Genomic DNA, 18,027 nt, shown 5'->3' with positions numbered 1-18,027 from the left:
GGTTTTGGCTTGACACTTGGCTGAGATCTGAACCCTACACCTGCGCCAGTGGGGAGTCTTATTGGGGATCTGGACAGAAAGGGAGAAACCAGCCCCAGACTGACTGTGATCTCTGCGTGCTCTTAAGGGAAATTGTACTTTACTGTGTGTGTACTTGTTATCCTCCCAATGCAGATCCCCCTTACTGGTGCTAGTATTGAGGACTGAGGCTGCTTGATTACTGGGCCAGTGCACGGGCATCACACCTTAATAAAGTCCCTTTGTATTCAGGTAAAACATGCCAAATAGTTCAGTGACCTAAGGGCAAAGGTCACTGATGATAGTATACACTTCCCAAAACTGTCCATCACCTTAGACTCCCTGTTAGGGGGACGAACAGTGGAACTTTGTTCAGCAAGTTCCTTCCTTCTTAGTGGCCACAGCCATGACCATAGCATCCATACGCACCCCCTTACGCCAGAATTCATCCCAATAGGTGGAGAATCTGATCTGGCCTCTTCGGATTTGCTCAACTGAGTCAAGTCCTTCCACGTCCACCAACAGACCAAATCAATGAGCTCGTTGATGGGTGTAGTAACCCAGGAGGTAGACAGGCCAGCTCCAAAGACCTTCAGAAATACTGATTCTTCAGCTGAAGGGTTAATGGAGGACAACCCACCTCTCTGCTTAAGGATCTCAAGAATGTCTCCAAATGACCGTTCACCTTCATCAAAATCACTATCCTCAGTGATGGACTCTTGCGGAGACTAAGTGCCTCCTCTTGTACTTCCACTTCCTAGGAACTTCCTGAGTGAGATGTTCCGGTGAAGTGTTGAAAGAGATTGTAAAACCCTGCTGGGTGGTTTGGGGGCCTCGAACTGGCTTGTCCCTGTCGTAGAATGATGTGCCTCTAAGTGCAGAGACATTTGGGAACCAGATTAGAGATCTGAGGGGGCTGGATCCATCCGTCCTGTCAAAGCAGAGAATACTCTCTTCACCACCTCGAAGGCAGACTGCTCTGGAGAGAAGGAAGACATTGGTTCCAAGAAGGCAGGCTTCTGGACCGTTGCCTCCATCTGCCCCAAGAGTGATCTCCCAGAGGAGGAAGTCAGAGCCAAGCTATCCAATGCCGAAGCTCTGAGGGGCAGAGACGGCTATGAAAACACCAAAAATAAACAAAAAGTCACTGGAACCACAAACTGCTTTCAATACACAGTAAAAAAATTTTACTGACTTAAGAATCCACGCAAAAGTTAAAATCACTCTAGTAACAACTTTCACAATAATGGCCTCTTCAGGCAAAATGAATGAATGCAATGAAACAACTAAGGCTCATATATATATATATATATATATATATATATATATATATATATATATATATATATATATATATATATATATATATATATATATATATTTCTGTATATCTATATACACACACACACACTCTGTCATAATCACATAACCCTCATTATTCATTAAACCTTTTTCTGAAGTTCCCTTAGCATTGGTTTCAATGAAACATTGCCATTCAAACTGGGCATGATCTGCTCTCCTAAGCATAATGTCCAATAAAACTCTTCAAATTCTGTGCGTTTCACATTCCCCACACGTATTGTCTCATTTATACATTTTAAAATAGAAAGTTTAAAATTATGGTCAGCACCTTTATCTTTCTTATGCTTGTATAATGCAATGGTCAACATTCTTATTTAATTTCAGATAAATGATTCCCAATATGCTCTAACTTTCTGATTTAGTTCTGAAAACCTTGGAGTCGACTCCAACATCTTGGACCCGACAAGGCAACTAAGGCTCTGAGAGTCATCCGGATCCGAAGATGTCCAAGATGATACACTCTCAGAAAGCTTCAGATCTGAAGATAAGGATACCTTCATATCTGAGCCAGACAGACCCAGAAGGTTTGGATCCAGGGACTCTGATGCAACTAGATGGATCAGAGAAGGAACAAGTAGTGGTGGTGTGGTAGATGGATGGGTTTCTGACAGTGAGGGGGTAGGAGCTGGAAGAACACCCATCTGTATCCACAAAGAGAGGACCCTCCTTCATCATTCTGTCCACATCTTCCTCAGGCAAACTCCTGGAAGAACAAGATGAAGCAGGGGATGGTGACGTGGAATGACATCCTTACAAAAAAGGAGAGGGAACTCTGGAAGCTACGGGGTCCAGTGTTGGAGAGTATTTTGTCCTAGGTAGGATCTCTGGATCCGAAGAAGTTGGATCAGTTGATTTTTCCATCAGATCTGGAGAACTTGGATCCATCAATTTCTTTGTTGGATCCAAAGGAGAGTGGATCTGAACAGGTTTTGGATCCAGTTTTGTTTTTTTCTTTGGTGGCTCTGAAGACAGAGTAGAAGAAATATAGAGTCTTGGAGAGTTAGTCATAGGCTCCTTAATTTTTGTTTGGGGGACTGAAGCCCAGAAATAGCTTCCCCAAAGGCAGACAGAAGCAATTCCTCTAATATTAAATTTATTCTTCCTGTCCGCTACTACTCTAGGATTGTAGCTCTTAGAAATTAAACAATCCTCTTGGAGATGTTGTGGGACCAAGCAGTAAAAACATAACATATGGGCATCAGAAATGGCCAGCTTGTGCCCATACTTTTGACATTTTTTAAAAAGTACAGTTGTGTACACTTACCATAAATGTAGACGTTTGAGTGTATTCACTGTTGCAGTCATTACATTTGGGGGTAATCTGCTGGCAGGTTGCCCTCAGTCGGCTTGAATTCCAAAATCATGGGTCCTGTGTCGGTTGCTGTCTCCTCTTCCATGACGTCAGGTCATCAGGGGTATAAAACAAGCAGCCAACGCCATTTTCTTTAGTTTTTCTTGCCCCAGATGTCAGGTGCCCCCAAAAAGGTAGCAAAAAAAAAATTATATACATATATATATATATAAAATATATATGAACTATATATACATGCAACAATACAAACTTTACCTTCATCTACAAGCAAATACACCACATAGGTTGTTAAAGATAGTGAAGGAAAGATAAACTTCTGAATGAAAGGAGGATGGCTGGCAGGTAACCTGGACTGCAACAGTGAATACACTCAAACATCTATATTTATGGTTAAGTGTACACAACTGTACTATGTTCTTTGTGTTTCACTGTTGCAGTCATTACATTTGGGTAGAATCCCAAAGCTATGGATGGGAGGCTGGAGCTAAACAACATTAGGGGCGGCTATAAGGCCCTGCAGAACTGCAGTGGCAAAGCTTGCCCTGGACTTGAGTAGAGAGGCAAATGATAATGCTTTGTAAAAGTGTGAACAGAACTCCAAGTAGCAGCCTGTGGGATGTCTTTGGTTGGTACTCCTCTGAGAAAGGCTGCTGAAGTAGCTGCAGCTCTGGTGGAATGAGACTTAATGCCCTTGGGCACAGGTTTGCCATGGTGTAAGTAGCAGAAACGAATGCAGTGGCTTATCCACTTTGAAATAGTCTGCTTTGAAATAGCCTTTCCTTCTGATCCTGCAGCATATGTCACTAGTAATTGCTCAGTTTTTCTTAGAGCTTTAGTCCTGCTCAAGTAGAATCTTAGCTGTCTGTGTATGTCCAAGGAATGCAGAATTCTCTCCCCCTTGTTCTGCGGATTTGGATAAATGGCTGGCAGATGAATAGTTTGGTTAAGAGCCACACTGGAAATCACCTTAGGCATAAATGAAGGATTGTTCCTCAGAGACACCCTGTCTGGGTAAAATATGATAAAAGGCTCCACAGCCATGAGGGCCTGTAGCTCTGAGACTCTTCTTGCTGAAGTAATTGCTAGGAGCAGAGCTGTTTTCCATGATAAGAACTTTAGATCTGCAGTAGCAGCTGGTTCAAATGGAGGCAGTGGGAGCTTTTCCAACACATAATTGAGGTCCCATGCAGGTATTGGTGATCTTCTGGGAGGCCTTAAATTTTTGGCTCCTCTAAGATATTGCTTTAGTCAAGGATGAGAAAAGACTGGTGGCTCTGTATTATAATGAGCCGAAATGGCAGAGGAATGGACTTTTATTGATGAGAAAGATAGGTCTTTGTCAAGCACCTCAGTCAAGTATTGCAATATCTGAGGAATATTTGGTTTTGCTGTATCAGTTCCTTGTGCTTGATTCTAAGCACAGAATCTCTTCCATTTATCAGCATAAGATTTTCTAGTACTAGGCCTTCTGGCTTCCAAAATGACATCCATCACAGCTTTACTGAGAGGTGTTGTTTGCATAACTACATGATCAGCCATGCTGCCAGGTTCAGTGTTTGGAGCTGATTGTGCAGGATCTGATTGTTTTGCTGGGACAGTAATTGAGGTCTTTGAGGTAAGGTCCAAGCTGGGTATTGAGACAAGTTCCTTAGGACTGGGTACCAGTATTGGCGGGGCCAGTCCAGGGCAATTAGTATCATCTTTGGTTTCTCTTGTCTGACTTTTAGTAGGACCTTGGAAAGAAGAGGCAGAGGAGGAAAGGCATAAACTGATTTCCAACTGAAGGATAGGGTGTCCACTTTCCATGCTTGTCTGTGATAAGTCCTTGTGCAGAATCTTTTCAATTGATAATTTTGAGGAGAGGCAAATAGATCTATGTCCGGGCTCTCCAATTCTTTGTTATCATGCTGAAGACTTGTGGTTCTAGCTTCCACTCGTGAGGGTCCATAAGGTTTCTGCTTAAATCGTCTGCCAGAGTATTTTGTTTTCCTGGCAGGAATTGAGCTTGAAGATGTACTTGGTAAGTCAAAGCTGTGTCCCACAGTGCCATGGCTAGTCTGCAAAGGGGGTATGAGTGCGTGCCCCCCTGCTTGTTTATATACCACATAACCGTGGTGTTGTCCGTCTTTATCAGTAGTTGTCTTGGATGAAGTAAGTCCTTGAAGGCTGTCAGGGCATTTTGAACAGCTAACATCTCTTTCTGGTTGACATGCAGATGCATTTGTTTTGGGATCCATATGCCCTGAATGCATCTTCCCACCAGGTGGGCCCTCATGCATAATCTGATGCGTCTGTTGTTAAGGTTTGGCTGGCAGGGGGTAGAGTGAAGGGCCGTCCCATGTTTTGGTGACATGCCTTTGCCCACCATAGAAACTCCTGTTGTAGGCAGGGAATGAGAGGGATCATGGTTTCCAGACTGTGACAATGTTGACTCCATAAACTTTTTAAGTACCATTGAAGTTACCTCATATGCAGTCTTGCATGTGGAATCAGTAGGATGCAGAATGCCATGAACCCCAAAGCCTGCAGAGTTTGTCTTGCAGATAACTGGGTTTTTGCTGCCATCAGTTTGAAGTAAGTAGTCAGTTGCTTTTGTTTGTCTGGTGTGAGGAAAATCATCTGGGCAGTTGTATTTAAGCTTGCACCCAGGAATGTTATCTTTTGAGAGGGTACCACTTGTGATTTCTTTTCGTTTATTGTGTACCCAAGGCATGTTAGAAGCCTTTTCACAAACTCCAGGTGCTGAAGAAGAATGTCCTTGCTCTCTGCTTGAATGAGACAGTCATCCAAGTAAGGATATATTTGTATACTTCTTTGTCTGCAAAAAGCAATTACTGGTGCCAGGCACTAAGACCCTGGGCGCAACAGATAAGCCAAAGGGCAGTGCAGAGAATTGGTAATGCATTAAGCCAACCTTGAATCGGAGGTATCTTCTGCACAATTCCCTTATTGGGACATGCAGGTATGCCTCTTTTAGGTCTAATGTCACCAGCCAAGCATTCTTGCCCAGCATGGGCAGAAGCTGCTGCAAAGTTAGCATTTTGAATTTTGGAATGTCCAGGAATGTGTTCATATTTGATAAATCCAGTACTGGCCTCCAGGCCTTGTCCTTTCTGGGTACCAAGAACAGTCGAGTAAAAACCTTGTCCTTTTTCCTGTTCTGGTACTGGCTGAATAGCCCCCATATCCATGAGGGACGTAACCTGTTTCTGTGCCTCTGCCCATTGATTTTTTGGCAGATCTGGCCAACCGTTTACCACTGGCAGAGTATGAAAATGGAATCTGTATCCCTGTGATACTATGTTTAGCACACACTTGTTTTGGGTTATTAACTACCAATTTTGAGCAAAAAGTGCTAATTTTCCCCTAAGCGTGCTGCCAAAAGGTAAGTGCTTGGTGATGGCAGAGGGAAGTCATTGGCACTGTTTTCTGTAGGGTTGTGCTTTATCTCCTCCAGATTTGGAGGTAGAAGCACCCCATTGCTTTGACCTGTAAGAATCTTGTGCCTGGTATCTAGAACCTTTAGGGCGTCTGGATTTGCCCCTTTGAGCTCTGTCGGACACAGGAAAGGAAAAATTTTTTGTAGGCCAGTGTCTACTGAATCTTGGTGGCTGCACTTGTAAGAAGTCTTTTACAGTTCGCATAGACTTATCTTTGTCTTCCATTTTCTTTAAAACCTCTTCTGCCTTAATACCAAACAGAGTATCATGCTGTAAATGTGCATCCAGTAATTTAGCTTTAACATGATCAGGCAAATTTTGTTCTTTTAGCCAGGCATTCCTCTTAATCACAGACCCAGTAACTGCGGCCCTGCAGGAGGCCTCTAAGGAATCAAAACTGCATTGCAAAGTATGCTTTCCAACTTGTTCAGCTGCATGCAATAAGTCCTGCAATTCTTTATTTTCTGCACATTCAGAAATCAACATCATTTTCTGTTTAAGTAATCCCATAACATGTTGTTGATACTTGAACATATGAAACTGGCAGTTTAAGGCCCTAATTGCCAAGGTTGCAGATGTATAAACTTTCTTTCCGCATCTATCCAGTGCCCTTGAATCTCTGTCAGAGGGGGTAGGATTTTTTGCTGTTGAGGCCTTAACTCCCTTTGGACCCTGTGAAATAGTTTCAGGGTCAGCAGCAGGGTTTCTAAATAAAAATTTGTGTGAGTCAGGGACCCTGTAATATCTGTCAGGCATGCTGGGAGCCGGAGGTAAGGAGTCAAGCTTGACTCCGAAAACACATCATCCACAATGTCTAAAACAAGGGGTATGGCTAAAGGCCTGTGCTGAGGGAGAAGGAGGAAATCCCTGAGCCTCTTTTTTGATTCTGAGAAATCTTGACTCTCCCAGTGAAAATGCTCCCTCAAAGTATGCAAGGTTTCTCCAAATGAATAATCCTCAGGAGGTGATGCAGATGGGATAGATTCCTCTGCATCAGAATCCTCATAGGGAGGAATAGATAATTACGAAACAAGCAAGACTGGCTATCTGGCTTGTAAACAATCATCTGGGACTGGCTATCTGGCTTGTACCTTTTTTTGGTTTAGGAATAGATAATTCCTGATCAGAAGAGGAATCAGAAAAAATAGACACCTGGTCTGTAGATTCATAATCAGTGTCTTGCCTAGGCCTCTTATCAGGAGGGGGTTGGGAACCCCTGCTCAAGGTAATTAGGTCTTCAGCCATTTTGATCATCTGTTTTTAAGGCATAGCAGCCTGTGCACGTGGCTCATGCGTCATTTTCTTAGCTTTAGAAGTTGCTTTTGTCTTTGGTTTTGCAGCTGTCATCGGTTTTATATAAAAATGTTGAGGCCTGAATACACCCTCAGAGGCCGGTGCCTGCTCAGCAGCTCTGGACCCATCCGAGGGAGAGACATCCGTGGGTACAATACTTTGAGTATCTCCCGGCATGCCGGACTCCACATGGGTCTCGGTAGGGGCCTGTAACTCGAAAGTAGCAGGTATCAGGGGCTGCAAAAGCACCTCACTGAGTACCAGTGAACCGGCGACTGGCTTAGGAGAAGATTCGTCATCGGTTTTGGACCTCGACGGTCTGCCTCTGTCCTTTTCTTTGCGTTTTTTGTGTACTCCGGTAGTCGGATTGCTATCTGACGACATTTCAGGGTAGTTAAATCTGTTTCCAAAATATTTTGAGGCAAAAATATACCGACGCTTAATAGTGCATTGGTTAAATCTAGCACAAAACCGACAGCCAGGCACATTGTGATCAGGGCCTAGGCAAGGAATACAGTATAAATGGAAATCCTTATAAGGTATTTGCTTCCCACAAGTAATACAATTATTAACTTTTTCTGACATCAGAATGGAGCAAGAAAAAAGTTTCCCCAACGGGGTACTTAGCTTTAGTGAAGACTTTGGTTCTGAAACTCGAACTCGAAAATTTCAGGAGTTGGCCGACCGGCACTTGTGAACTGCTTCTGCTTCGGGCACCGTGCGGCAAGAAAGACTAAAGAAAATGGCGTCAGCTGCTTGTTTTATACCCCTGATGACCTGACGTCATGGAAGAGGAGACAGCAACCGACACAGGACCCAAGACTTTGGAATTCAGGCCGACTGAGGGCAACCTGCCAGCAGATTACCCCCAAATGTAATGACTGCAACAGTGAAACACGAAGAACATCCAGAAGGTCCTTTTTCAGACATACTGGCAACAAGAAAAAGGTAATGAAAGAAAAAGGGAAACTTTCTTTTTAAAGGAAGAAAGGAATAAAATGAAAGGAGGAAAATACCAGCAACTATAAAAAAGACTACACTACCATGTAACAGCAGAAAAAAAAGAAGAATTACAACAAGTGTAAGAAGGGTAAGGGAGTAATGTAGTAAGATTTACAATAGAAAAAAGGGGTAAAAGTTTTAAGAGAAAAACACACTTATTTGAGAAAACTCAACAGCTAAGGCTGACCGTGTCATTTCGTGAAAAGTGGCAAATGATATTGGAGGTATGTTAAGGGTTGATGCATTAAGGTAAGTGAGGAGCTTGAGAGTTTCTTGGTGGCCACAAGGTTTAGTAACGGCTGAGTTGGATCTGAGGATAGGATCCAAACCCAACTGTTAAGAACAGAATAAAAATTGACATCAGATCAAACTGTAGAAGAAACTATTGTATCTTAAAGAAAGCACCTTAAACTTTATAGGGGAGGAGTAGAAACGGATATGACAGCTTGGTAAGCAAACACAAAATCAGAGCCTTCGACAATGCATTTAAAATTTTCCATGGCAAATGATATCCGAGGTGTTGAGGTGGAGTGTTGAGGATTATGGTTAGAGGGAGGAGTTGGATCTCCAGTGCAAAATATTCCTAGTTAGTGCCAAAGTCAGATTCATCATCAGATCCAATGACCTAAAGTTGAATCGGAAAAAGACAACACTGGATCTAAGGAAATGATTTTTTCAGAAGGGATACAAAATCTGAATTGCCTAGACATAGTAAGGCACTAACTAATTCTGGTGGCTACCAAAAAAGCAATTGCTAGAAAATCCACTATACTTTACTAAATATTGTAAAACAGATACAAGAAATACAAGTAGGATCTGTAGAAAAGGATAGAAGCAAGCTACATAGAAACTAATGGAAATTGTGGGAACAATACATGCAGAATAATGTTTTAGAGGAGGAACAAGATTGAAGCGAAGGCAAGAATTGAGCAGTTTACGTATTGTTCGATTAATGATAGTTATTCAAAAAAAGTACATTTGTGTAAAATCTTACCATAACAGTAGATGTCCTTTCCTTCACTGGTGCAGTATGCCTTATATTTGGGATTCCCTGTCTAGGGTAGCCCGATATTTGGCCAGTATACAAAAGCCTTCAGTTACTTTAAGGTAAACTGTATGTCACATATATGCTCCTGCCATAGTGTAGGGCATAAAGGTGACATCAGTCCAGGCATACCATCCTCAGAACTGATAGTCCCAGTAGGAATGCCAGTCTGAGGAAAACCAATAGGTAACATCTACATCCAAAAGAGAAATGAACCAGAGGGAGGAGGGAGGGAGTGAATACTTCAACAGTGAAGACCAGGACATCTACTGTTATGGTGAGATTTTACACAACTGTACTATATCCTTCCATTCACTGGTTGCAGTATTACTTACATTTGGAAGAGTGCCAAAGCTCAAAAAGAAACATGGGAAGAGGAAGGACCAGCAGAACCCTCTAGGATGCCATGAAGGATGGCCCTAGGAAAACCAGGTCTAGCTCTGGAGATTCCATCCGACTTGTAGTGCTTGGTAAAGGTATGCATAGAAGTCTATGTAGCTGCCTCAACAGAGTTAGTATCTAAACCCTTGAAATAAGCACCAGAAGAAGCCACAGTCAAAGTAGAATGAGCCTTTACAGAAGAAGGAAGGCTCTTACCATGAAAATAACAAAAAGAAATAGCATTTGAAATCCCAGAAGAAATACTTTGCTTGGATACAGCCAATCCTATGGCCCTAGGATGAAAAGAAAAAAACTGATCAGATTTTCTAATAGACTTAAACGTCATATACAAATAAAATTTAGGTTGCCTATGCACATCCAAAGTATGCAGCACCCTCTCACTGGCAGACTGCGCAAAGGGGAAACAAGTAGGCAAATGAATAGACTGATTAAGAGATAACTCATTAACCACCTTGGGCATAAAAGAAGGATTGGTACGCAAGGACAACCTGTCCTTATGAAACACCAGAAAAGTAGGACAAGCCATAAAAGCTTGAAGTTCAGACACCCATCTGACAGAAGTAAGGGCCAACAAAAGAACAGTCTTCCAAGAATAATGTTTTAAGGAAGCTAAAATTGCAGGCTCAAAAGAAGCCTGGGCCAACTTCTCCAAAACAAATTTAAGATCCCAGGAAGGAGGAACAGGCTTCCTGGAAGGCCTAATATGAGGATGCCTTTAAGCAATTGTTTAGCTCCAAATCTACAAGTTAAAGGAGAAGATAAAAGCAGACAAGCAGAGATAGCTGATAAGTGGGCCTTAACAGGAGAATAAGCCAAACCAGCATTGAGCAATTCACAAAAATAAGAAAGAACCAAAGGAACATCCACAGTAAGTGGATCCAGGTTAAGAGAGAGACACCAAACAGAAAACCTCTTCCATTTGGATATGTAGGATTTCCTTGTATTGGGTTTCCTGGCCTCCTGTTGGACCCTAAGCACATCCTCCGAAAAAACATGTATGTGGAATCAAAATATCAAAATCCTATCACCCACAGTGTCAGTTGAAGAGTGGACAAGTAGGGATGGATGACAGACCCCTTGTCTTGCGTGAGTAGGTCCAACCTGTGAGGTAACTTGTGATAATTACCCTTGGCTAAATGCAGAAGAGGGAACCAATGCTGTCTTGGTCAAAAGGGGGTCACCAATAAGATTTTGGGAGCATCTGGTTGTATTTTAAGCAGGACTTTTGGAATGAATGAAAGGGGACGGAATGCATAAAAAAAATCCCCTTCCAAGAAAAAAGGGGTTTCCACCTTCCACACCAGAGGACCTGGGACTCTGGCACAGAATAGAGGAAGTTGCCTGTTCAGATGGAAGGCAGATAGATCTACTTGAAGAGTACTCAACTGGTGGGCAAAGTCCAGAAATACATCCCTGTGAAGTATCCATTCATAGGATTGAGTTAAGAACCTGCTCAGAATTGTCTGCCACAATGTTTTGACGTGAGAAAACAAACTGCCTGAAGAATCACTTGATATCAGACAGCAAGATCCCATACCAAGAGTGCAACCAGCAAAGAAAGGAAGATCTTGTTCCCCCCATTTGTTTACATACCACATCACCGTGGTATTTCTGTAAATACCTTGAGATGTCCTGGGGAGAAAAAAGGATGAAAAGCCTGAAGAGCCAGCAGAAGGGCTACCATCTCTTTGACACTGATGTGCTCCTTCTGTTGTTGAGGAGATTACACCTCCTGCACCTTTAGGGAGCCAAACACTGCTCCCCATCCCATGTCTGAAGAGTTTGTGAACAGTTCCTAACAGGAAAGAGGGGAATGAAAAGGGAGCATTGGATTTAGAGACAACTGCTGGATCCACCTCTGAAATTCTTTCTTGAGACAACGTAGAAGAGGAACTACAAATTCTAGAGAATGTGCATGTTAAAGCCAGACAATTTCAGGAACCACTTAAACTTTCTCATGTGGAGTTTGGCCAGAGGAAGCATAGGAATGGTGGATGACATAAAACCCACAGCTCTCAGAAACTCCCTGGCTGTAATGGAGACCAGAGGAAGAACAGTTTGAAAGAAGAAAATTAGAGTCAATGCCTTGGGAGGAGGCAGGGATGCCAACATAGGCACCATCTGAATCCTGCAACCCAGAAAAACATGGCTCTGAGAAGGAGTCTGAGTGGACTTTTTGAAGTTTATAGTAAATGCCAGGCTCTGAAGAAAAGAGATGGCAAACATTACCTCTGGAAAGGATGCTTGAATCAGCAGGTCATCCAAGTAAGGAAATATTTTGATCCCCTAAAGCCTGCAAAAAGCAATCACACAGGAGTGAGGCATTTGGTGAATCCCCTTGGGGCAGTAGGGAGGCCAAAGGGTAAAGGAGAGAACTGAATATGCCACGAAGCAACAGAGAAGCACAAATTCCTAAAAATGGGATGGATCAGAATATGGAGATAAGCATCCTTGAGATCCAGAGACACCATAGAAGCCCGAGAAAGCAAAAGAGGGAACAGAGTCTGAAGTGGAATCATTTGAAGAGTGGGCACCTTCAGAAAAGTATTCAAATGAGAGAGATCTAGAACTGGTCTCCAGGTACCCTCTTTTCCAGGAACTAGAAACATCCTGAAGTAGAACCCCTCCCCCTTTGGGACACAGGCACCTCTTGAATATTACCACAAGTCAAAAGGTCTCAAAGTACCTCTGGGAAAAAGGGGAGTTGTTTCCGAGAAGACTGTGGAGTGCCCATAAAGGGGGGACGGGATTTCCACAGCATGAAACACCCCTGGTAAAAAGCAGACAGAATCCAAGAATCCTGAGTAATCTAAAGTCAAATAGGGAGAGAAAGAGAGCAGTTAAGCGAAAGAGGAATGTGGCTGAGAAGAAACTGATAGTCAGACAGCATCTGTTTATCTGGAAAGGAAGACTTCTGAGTCCCTGAAGTCTGAGTAGCCTTAGCAGGAGGAGCCCACTTGCCATTCTTTTTGCACTTATTAGGAGGACGAGATGGACTCAAACATGGCTGGCTTATTGGGGTTCTTTCGCTGAAATTTAGGAACAGGAGAAACAAACACGTTTGAGTTCCTGTAAGGCCTTCCCCTTACCCTGAAAGGACTTAAACAAACCAGCAGCAGCCTCCCCAAACACGTGTTTATTAAGAGGGGCATCCATCAACTTCGCCTTGATATCATCAGACAATTGTTAAAGCCGAAACCAAGAATACTGTATCATTAAAGAACAAAAAGCAGCAGCCCGGCATCTGCTGCATCATAACTACACCTGATGGAATGATGAACCACCTGTGAGGAAGTCCCTAACAGGGACAGGGCAGAAATTTTACCCTCACAGTCTGGAAGATCAGAAATAGCCTGACAAGCCTCAGAAACGACAGCCAAGACATACCTGGACATATGGGTCTGATAATTAATAGACTTAAAAGCCGAGGTAGCTGAGATGTAAGCCTTCTTACCTAGCCTTTCCATGGTTCTACTGCCTTTATCAGAAGGCAGCAACTTGGGTGAAGGAAATAATTGAAAGGGCTTGTCAGAGGCTACAGGCACCACTGAGGGGTCAGCAGTAGGACACATGTACAAAAAATTACAAATTGAAAGGGCTTGTCAGAGGCTACAGGCACCACTGAGGAGTCACCAGCAGGACACTTGTACAAAGGGTTACAGCCCTCAGGCACCCTATAAAATCTCTCGGGTTTCTTGAGAGCAGGAGGCAAAGAATCAGGGGCTTTACAGTCATTGGAAAATGCATCCAACAAAGCAGCCAAAACAGGAGGAACAGCAGATTTAGTGGAGTCCATCTGCAGCAACTCATAGTACCTCTTAGGGATCTCAACAGACCTGAGCACAATCCCATTTAAAAAACTCCATCTGGAGGTTGTGTCCTCAAAAGAAATGTCTTCACAGGGAGTATCAGGACTGGTAGATTCCTTTCCTTCTGACCCATTGTCCAAAGGAGAAGGAATTTGGGAAGAGGATTCCTCATCAGAATCCAACTCCTCCTAATCACACAAATCACACTTCAATTATTTTTCGCATGTATATATGCGCATTGGAAAATTAATTTTTCTATATAACATGTAAGGTTGCCTGATTTAGTAATTAGAATTTGATGTCTATGAAATTATATTTGATATATATGTCACTACATAAAACAGTGAAATGTGAATTTTGCATATACTAACACATATATATATTTTATATGTAAGGTCACCTTATGTGATAAATTAGAATTTGATGTTCTTGAAATGGCATTTTGTGTATATGTTTTCATATGAAAATTAATGAAGTGCAATTTGTATAATATATGATGGCTATATGTCCGTTTTAAGAAATATTTAGAACATATTTTAAAACTGATAATTTTCTGTTTAATTGGCTAATTAATTAATTGGAACATTGATAGATTAACTGATGTAATTATGACTGTGGTGTGTGTATTTAAGGACAAGAGTAGTGTTTAGAAGTGTTCCATTAGAAGGCAAGAAGCCGAGGTACCAGAACGTTTTAAATTACTTGTCCTTCCAGTGGTGTTCCTGTTCTTGGTGGTGGCATCTTATGTTTAGAGATTTTTTCATAAAGGTGTCTTTTTTTGAGTCCTCCTAAGAATAATCCTGTTCCCTGGGTCTTTTAAGTGGAGTACATGGTGTATGTATTCTACCTATGTTCCAAATTTCAGCTGTACACCACAAATCTATTAATTACTTTATTTTTAAATTCATGTTTTCTTGTTTCTTCTCTCCACTGTAACTGCTGATGTGCTGCATACCACTGTAAAAACATGTATATTGTAATTTGTGTGTATACTGATCATGTCTAAATATCTAAATGTATCTGTAATTATTTTTCTGTGTGGAGCTTTTCTCCCTGGGCCTCTGCTGAAAAAGGGCCTTTTCGGCTCAGACACCCCCGGTTAACAAATGTAAAATAAATAAGTTGAAGCTGTAACATAAACCCCCTGAGGAGGTTTTAATGCCATCAAGCATTAAACAAACCATGAGTGAAGGCTTGCCACTCACTCTGAGGATCGCTAGGGGTAGGAAAAACGTGTTTAGTTTTCTTGTTTTTTCTTTAATGGAACAACTTCCCTGTACAAACTTAGAAGGCTCTGACCCAGGACGGCACTCAATAACAGTAGTACAGACTTCTTCCCTAACTAGAATCTGAGAACACCCCTTGGCCCCTCAGAAATAATCACATGTGGTTCCACCTGAATGCCCAAAACTGACATCTGCAAAGCCTCATCAAACGTGCTGAAAGCCAGATCGCCGCTGGCCTCCAGCCAGGTCAATGCAGACACATCAGACAACAAAACCAGGCAAACCTCTGGATTCTCACTCACCTTGGGAGAAACGCCCAGCGGAGGCTGAGCAGCGGAAGACTCCGGTCTTGGTTTCTTAACCTCCTTCCTCCCTGAGGGCTGACCCTCAGGGCGGGAAGTACCTTCCACAGTATCCTGAGTGAGAAGCTTAAGTCGCTGATTCTCCAGATACAATGCTAATGAAGAAAACCTACTATGCAGAGTCTTTGGTACAAAACCCTGACAAAAGTAGCAGGACCTGTGGTCGTGAGAGGTGCCCAGGCAAAACAAACACTGTTTGTGGCAGTCTTTATGGGGAATCCATCTCCCACACTGGCATTTACCCTTCCTGGATGACATGAAACACCAGAAGGTCCTCCTAAGAATAATCCTGTTCCCTGGGTCTTTTAAGTGGAGTACATGATGTATGTATTCTACCAAACAGACCAAACATGGCCAAGATAGTAAGAAAGCCATTCTTTACTGCCCAGCTTATAAAGTAAGGGCATGACATTCGGCTTCAAGGAAGTCAAACTGCCACTTTATTCAGCCCTTATAGGACCCATCATAGAGTATAATGCCCTCTTTGGCATATACATAATCAGACATGTGCAACAGCTGGAACGCACACAAAGGTTCCTTACCAGGAGAATCCAGGGTATAAACACATTGTCCTATACAGCTCGCCTTAAAGCCCTATCTCTATACACAGTCTCCTACAGGTTACTTGGAAGCAATCTATGCCTGGCATACAAAGCACCCTAGGACCAAGCTCTGATGGATCTTTTGCACATCTGCAAAACAAATAGCATCAGAACCACTAGGTCCAAGTATTTAAATTTTGCTTGTGACATAAATAAGGCATAATGGCAAGATTTACATGTCTCAGAGGATTCCCGTGGTGCTGAACAGGCTTCCATTCTACATGAAGTAGAGTCCATCCCCATCCCTATTTAAGCACAACCTTTACCAATGGATAAGAAATTGGAAATTGATCACAAGTCAGCCCTCATGTCTCTAATAGACAGAGGAGGACAGTAATGCCCAAACTAACATCCCCCACATCATTTCTAGAAGCTTTCTTACTAACATACCCCTCCTAATAAATGCCCGCGATACATGGGGACACAACTGAGTTGGGTCACACAGCTAGGTTTATAAAGGGCTTGGTAGTAGTTAGCCTAGTATAAACCCATGAACTTATTAACCTATCAATGATCTGAGCACAACGTAAGTGCGTTTTACATGTAATGTCCCCGTATCATTCTCTGAACATTTTGTAAGAATGCATCAAACTATTTTAGAGACACAATCACATTCTTTCTCTCTGCAGAGCTCAAAGGAAATGAAAATATGAATAAATATGAATTTTAATCTAACTTAATTGGGTACCGACTGCACAGAGGTGTTTCAGTAATACTCAATTCCCATACAACAGTGAAAATTTAATTTATGAAGGTGCTGCTGTGTTGTACTGGAACTGGAACCAAAGTCTTAAGACACAAAGTTTTGTTGGCTGTTTACTGCTGAACCAGAGTCTGCTTAATACAGAGTTTTGCATGACTGTATCTACAGTCTGTTTAAAACTCTGAGCCTTGCAACCTGCGCCAACGAGAAAATATATTTTGCAGCACAATACTATTTTACTGTAAGCACAGTTACTAATAAATAACTTATTCTTGTAAAAAAACGACACATACTCTTCTGTCAGTTTGTAGCATAGATGTGCAAAGGTTTCCTTCATGATTAATATGAAAGATTATATCTGCTTCTCCTATACAATACCTTGGAACAAGTGTGTTCCTACCAATACCTCTAACATAGCTGAATATTTACAATCTACGTATACTGTTCTTCTCACACACACTTTAGATCCTGTTTTTCTCTTGGTATCTTTTTTTGGCTTTATAAGGAAACATCTGTTTTACTGCTGCCTTTCTTTTTAGACTTGTTTTTTACTTGTAAGCAATTCTGCTGTTGTGAGAACGCACACAATATTTGTCTTTCAGAATTGTTTTCTTGCTGATTCTATAACAGGCCATGTCCATTTACAGAAGTCTGAAAGGAAACATCTGAGAGAACACGTCAAACTGTTCTCCTTTTAAGGAAAAAACATCTCCATTTATCTGTACTGTGGGAGAACATGTTTTTGAAGGAAACAGCTTTGTAAGAGAGCACGTATTGCTGAGTTTATAAAAAGCATGTCTATTAATAGATACAGTCAGAGCTATTTCACAGTACGGATGCTCATTACATATTGCTAAGCTCTATTTCTACATTTAAGCAAGCTTTATTGCATGCCTCATTTATTTTGCATTTTTATAGCAGAATTGATTTTAACCTTTATTCACTGTTTAGCACACTCTAACAAGCAGTTTCACTGAATTCAACTATAACCATGTGGGTATCTTATAGATGAAGTAATTTAATGACCTGTGGTTGACCAGAGCATCTTCAACATCTTTCTCTCCCTCTGTTACATATTATTTTAATAAAAAAATAAAACAGTAATTTAAGTCAAGACAAAATATTCTGACTGGTATCACTTACTTTTTCCTGTAGAATAAACACAATGTGTTACAATATGAACAGTTTGTAGCATGAATATATATATATGCTTTCTTACCTGATGAAACATCTGCACAGTGGGAGAGTATGCTCGTATGGAAAGAGAAAATTTCAAAAGCTTAACCTGCAGCTCCGATAAAAACTGTCCGGCTTTCTTTAAAATTAAGTTATAGTAAGAGCGTTCTGTATCTGTGGAGTGAGGCAGAAAAAAAAAATCTGTTTTAACGCCCAACAAACAAGCATAATGCTAGTATGTATTTATGTGATTATTTACCAGGGTACATCACAGA

At 41.7% G+C, this 18,027-nt stretch overlaps 1 protein-coding gene across 2 annotated transcripts in view; it reads right to left on the bottom strand.

Annotated features, from left to right (window-relative positions):
• UGGT2 (UDP-glucose glycoprotein glucosyltransferase 2) overlaps positions 1–18,027 on the bottom strand; it is a 4,352,373-nt gene that overhangs the window by 3,926,083 nt on the left and 408,263 nt on the right. For both annotated transcript variants that reach the window (XM_044072987.1, XM_044072988.1), the window contains exon 4: positions 17,796–17,926. In XM_044072987.1, the coding sequence (XP_043928922.1) occupies positions 17,796–17,926 (131 nt within the window). The remainder of the gene's footprint in view (positions 1–17,795; positions 17,927–18,027) is intronic.

The sequence above is a fragment of the Protopterus annectens genome, chromosome 5.part1 (assembly GCF_019279795.1).
Source record: "Protopterus annectens isolate FY-2018-M chromosome 5.part1, PAN1.0, whole genome shotgun sequence".
NCBI lineage: Eukaryota > Metazoa > Chordata > Ceratodontiformes > Protopteridae > Protopterus > Protopterus annectens.
The sequence above is the reverse complement of the archived record's forward strand: the minus strand, read 5'-3'. Positions and strand labels throughout refer to the sequence as shown.